Raw genomic sequence first — 5,307 nt, 5'->3', positions numbered from 1 at the left:
CAAACTGCATTTTCTGTAATTGCCAAGCCCCTCAACCTGTATGCCTTGTCTGCATCCTAGACATTCTCTGGTCAACTTGTTAATTTTAGGAACAGAGTTTAAGCTACCTGGCCACTTTCTGACCATAATGATTCCTCTCTTTTATAATAAAAATGATAACTCTAAAAGGATGGTAAAAGTTGGAATTAGGGTCATTTATGAAGCTTGGATTCAAGTGTGGACTTTGACATATACTAATTGTTTGACCAGGGAATTCACTTTCCCTTTCTAAACCTATTTTCCTATCACTAAACTGAGAATTACAACATTTGTTTTATGGGCCATGAGTTTGTCACCAGAAGTAAAAGAAATGAGTATTGTGCTGTACACATAATTTATTTTTATACCACTAATTGAAATTCATATGTTCTCATAAATTTCACCCAAGAACATCAATAATAGGGAAGCACTAGGTTTAAAAAGTATAGCAATCTTTGGTTGAGCAAGCCATGCATCTTTATTTCTTGGTATTTCTTATATGTAATTAAGCATTTAGACAAGAATGTTACTTGGGGGAAGAAGGAGGCTGCATTTACATGTGTAGTAGCCACATAGACGGAAGAAAATAGCTAGACGTTGGATAGTTTTCCATGCTGAGCAATACTTCAGACCTCTGCCAGTTTTGTTTTGAGAAAGGGACTGCATGACCTACATGAGGTTACAGCAGAAATACTTTTCAAAAACATACAGACACAGACCCCGTGGGGCAAAAAAAAGTTCTCTACAATCGTTTCCACAGATCAAGTGAAATCAGCATGTTTTAAATCACCCTTTGGTGGGTTCAGACAGGCTTTCTTCTTATTCCTATTTCCTTCTATCTTTAATACAGCGGCAAACAATTCCTAGTTCAACAGATAATTCTACAGGAGCAGTGCAGTGCTAGAAAAAAAATCCAAGAATTTAGAGAATGTAGCCACACAAAGGAAAAGTCACAATACAATTTAGTGAAGCACTGAGATTATTTTGCTTGTGATTTTCAAGCCTTAAAAACAAAACAAAACAAAACAAACAAAACAAAACAAAACAGAATAAAACCCCAAACCTAAAGCCAAAGACACCTCATTAGGCCCAGTTTACCTGTTAAACCAGTCATCTGTGTATCGAGGGTAAGGATAGGGGTCGTTGCTACTGAAGTCATAACTTGCTTCGGCATTCTGAAAAACATAAGGGGTCTCACTGGGTCAATAAAGCCAGAGGCACAGGCAAGAGAAAATGCTGCGATACAACTGTGTCAGGCTGCTAGTCCCTCCCCACGTGCTGTGTTAATGTTCTGCTCTGGACCAGCCCTTGTCAAATGGTGACAGAGCTGAAATGTGTCTTTGGAGCTTTTTATCCCCTCTCTCCCCTCCTCCCCCTCTTTTTTGTTAATTCTCACCTGAGGACATTTTTCACTGATTTTCAGAGAGTGAAAGAGAGGGGTAGAGACGAGAGAAACATTGATGGGAGAGACACATTGATTGGTTGTCTCTGCACATGCCCTGGGCCGGGAGCCTGCCACCGAGGCATGTGCCCTTGAGGGGAATTGAACTTCAAATAATGATAGAGCATCAGTCTGTGGGCCGATGCTCTATACACTGAGCCAAACCGGCTATCCCCTTTTTTGAGGTTTCCTCATCGCGTTCTATTTCAGGCCCTCAGAGTTAATGATTTTGAGTATTACACTCTCCAGGACTGTCTCCATTTTAAGTTGAGTTATGCCTTTTGGGTAAATGGGATTTACCTGGAATCTAGGGCTTAAGCTAAGTTTCTTTGAACTGACGGCCAGAATTTCTAGTTCTCATGTCACAAGTGAGATGGCCTTTAGAGTTTTCTTGCTTTATGTGGAAGACTCACGTCCAGCTCGCTGCTTCCCACTGACTTGGGGCTTACCTTCTTCATGCTTATGGATGTTAAACCCCTGCCCAAGCCCCGAATACCAACCTCAACATCAACCGCAGTCATTTATGCAGTTTACTGTTTTGTTGAAAGGGGATACATGAGCTGCTATAAGGTTACAGCAGATATATTTTTCAAAAGCATATCAATAAGAGTAATATATGCAGTTCTTTTGATCGATACCATTTTGAAATAGTAATTTATTGCCTTCCCTAAGTAAGTTTGGTCACCCCTAATATTCCTTGAATTTTTGAGATAAGAGCATTCTTAGGCAGAGTTGGTGGGGTAGGAATATCAAGAGAAACACAAGTTAATATATTTTCTTTTGGGTTTCAAAGCTGAGGTTGAAACTTAAACAGTAGATTTGGAAGACTAGTGTTAAGCCTGATTGGTTTCTCCATAGAGATTAAAATTTCCTGGTCTCGGGTGAGTTAGGTAGAAAATTCAGCATGAGTAGCCATTGTGGGGTCCTCAGAGGGGCCCTGAGTGCTACCTCTTTCTTCTGAGCTGTGCTCTTGGAGTGAAATGGGTTATGTTGGAATGTCCAACTTCAGATAAGTCTGGGACTCATCCTTGGACAAGGAGTGAAACTGCAAATCAAGGTGGCTCTGTGAGGTGTCTTAGCTGGGGAGCTTGAGGTAGCCCCACTCTGCATTCCTGTGACCCTCCGTACCGAGCAAGGAACAGCACAATCTTCGTTAGGAGGCTGATTGGTGAGGACAAACAGTGAGAACCAACTGGCCCAGAAAGATCTGTGGTCAGGACAATGAGGATCCAGGGTTCAGGCATGATCTGCATGAACTGACTTTCCAGTAGGCATGGAATGCATGCAACAGGAGAGTCCAGGATGGACAGAGGATGAGACGCCAGCATCAGGACCCAGATCCCTCTCCTTAATGTTACGTTTATCCTTGAAGCTGGGGGGAAATTCTGGAGACAGGAGGGTTGGGGATAACCTGAGTTGACCAAAGTCATTTTTTTTTTTTTTTTTTTTTTTTTTACCATCAGTGCAATTATCCTGGCAGATAGGAATTAAACCAATTAGAGAAAAATCAAGTCAAACTTTTCTGCACCTTTGTGTTTGTTTCACATGCTCTCCACCCTGGCTCACCTTTCTGGGTCATAGTCATAACCTGTGGTCTGGGATGAGGCCTTTTGGTGCTCATTTCTGGAGCAAATGGTTTGCCTTGAGGTGGGTGGGGGCTCGCAAGAGGAATTAGGGAGCTCTGACCGTGGAACTGGTAGTTGAGAATCCAAGGAACTCTGAGGTCATTTTTACAGCAAGAAGAAAGACTGTGTATTGTCTGGGGTCAATTTCACCTCTGAATGTTGAAATAAGTGATAACTGAGGAATTCTAAGTATTTTGCTGTCTTTACAATGATGTTGATGACAAACACTCAATTCCTTACATAACAGTCTACACTGACTATTAAGGAAAGCATACAGTTGTGATTCTTTGGCTGTATGTTTTCTGGCTGAAAATCAAATGGTTTATAGCAAGAAAGAACAGTAAGTAACATTTTGCAAAGGCTCAGTTTATAGTTTTATAGCTCAAACCAAATCACTTCTTGAGTTGAATTATGGTGTTTTCTTTCACGAAATTGTTTGTGTACAGGAATAAATTAAACTGGTCTTGAATTATCCTGGAATTTCCTAAGCTAGCCATTAACACTGACATTTGGGGACAAGTGGTGTTTCTGTAAACTTAATGCTCTGGTTATCCTAGGTAGAATGACTTGTTTTGGTTTAAACTCTTTTATAACTTCTTCCTAAAATGCATTAGTCTATTTTATTGCTTTAGAAAAGACTAGATGTTTAGTGAACATAATCTAATCATTGATGATTCAGAATCAGGATGATTCAGTCATCATTAAGAATTGAATTATCATTGTACCATCACGCAGAAAGTGAGAAGATTGGGCTGAATCCAAACTGACCTCAGGGCTTCCCTGGGAGTTATTTCTGAACTTAATTTGAATGCGTAGCCAGAGAAAAAGGTTAGAGTAACTCTTAGCAAGAAAGTTTAATAATTACGGGGTTGGCCATTGCTTGCACTGTGCACTTTTGCATCAGATGGCCTGCCTGCACACTCAGCCAGGAAAGGACAAAGGACTTAAGTATTTTCACAGAATCTTTTGGCTTGTCATATCTGAGGCATTGCATTGTGTGGCCACCAATGGCATAGGTTCACATGTGCCACATGCTGGATGCTAGGGCTGGCCTCACTGTGAAAGCTGGTGGCGGACCCAGCGGTCATCCTGCTAATTCCCTCCATTGCTTTAACATTCTCAGAGAATCTTTTGAGACACTGGAGACCCTGCTCTGACACTTCCACCCTTATCACCAAATCTGGAATTTAATAACTCTGGTTCCAGTGGACGTTCCTTGCTGGTTGCATAAGACAAATGTGTCTGCAGGCATCAGCTTGGAGTAAAGAAAGGAAGAGAGGCATTACAGCCAGACAGATCTGGTTTTGAACCTGCACTGTTTGGCCTTGGCAATTTTCTTACATTCTAGAAAATGTAGTTTTCTCATCTTTAAAATGCGGATGATAAAACTGTAACTACTTGGCTGCTGTGAGGATAAAATGAAGGAAGGGATGGAAGGTGGCAAGCACATTGTCCAATCAAGTGTGGGTGTTTTCTTACCTCTTACTTCTCCTTTTGAGTCCTTCATTTTCTTTGATTGCTTAAGGCTAAGGTCACAAAAATGCCTATAGGCCAAATCTGGCCCACCACTTGCTTTTGTAAATAAAGTTTTATTGGAACATGGTCATGTCCCCCTGCTTACAGATTGCCTATGGTTGCTTTCATACTACAACAGCAGATGAATAGTTGTGACAGAGGTCCACGAATCTTAAAATGTTTACTATCTTTTAAAAATATATATATTTTATTGATTTTTTACAGAGAGGAAGGGAGAGGGATAGAGAGTTAGAAACATCGATGAGAGAGAGACATCGATCAGCTGCCCCCTGCATACCCCCTACTGGGGATGTGCCCCTTACTGGGGATGTGCCTGCAACCAAGATACATGCCCTTGACCGGAATCAACCCTGGGCCCCTTCAGTCCGCAGGCCGACGCTCTATCTGCTGAGCCAAACCAGTTGGGCTGTTTACTATCTTTTATAGAAAGAATTTGCAAACCCTTGAATGACATCCTAAGCCTCATGGGCTCTCAGGCTGCCTCTGACAGCCTGGGGCCTCCACTATAGCATCTCAGCAAGTCCTTGTCTTCCTGAAGAGCTCCCTTTTCTGTGAAACATGCTTGTTCCTCATCCCCTCTTCTCTAGGTGGCTCTAGCTGCTGAAAAGGAATCTGCTATAAACTGTCCCCGTGTTGCTGGGAGTTTGAAGTTTACCTGTCTCGGTTCACACCAATCAGATGGGTTAT

The 5,307-nt window shown here is 41.7% G+C and overlaps 1 protein-coding gene across 1 annotated transcript in view; it reads right to left on the bottom strand.

Annotated features, from left to right (window-relative positions):
- The window catches only part of PCSK2 (proprotein convertase subtilisin/kexin type 2), a 243,590-nt gene that overhangs the window by 57,919 nt on the left and 180,364 nt on the right, over positions 1-5,307 (bottom strand). The window contains exon 6 of the mRNA XM_006776113.2: positions 1,117-1,193. Coding sequence (XP_006776176.1) covers positions 1,117-1,193 — 77 coding nt within the window. The remainder of the gene's footprint in view (positions 1-1,116; positions 1,194-5,307) is intronic.

Source organism: Myotis davidii, unplaced genomic scaffold, assembly GCF_000327345.1.
Source record: "Myotis davidii unplaced genomic scaffold, ASM32734v1 scaffold608, whole genome shotgun sequence".
Taxonomy (NCBI): domain Eukaryota; kingdom Metazoa; phylum Chordata; class Mammalia; order Chiroptera; family Vespertilionidae; genus Myotis; species Myotis davidii.
Note: the sequence above shows the minus strand (reverse complement) of the source record. Positions and strands in the feature narration are given on the sequence as shown.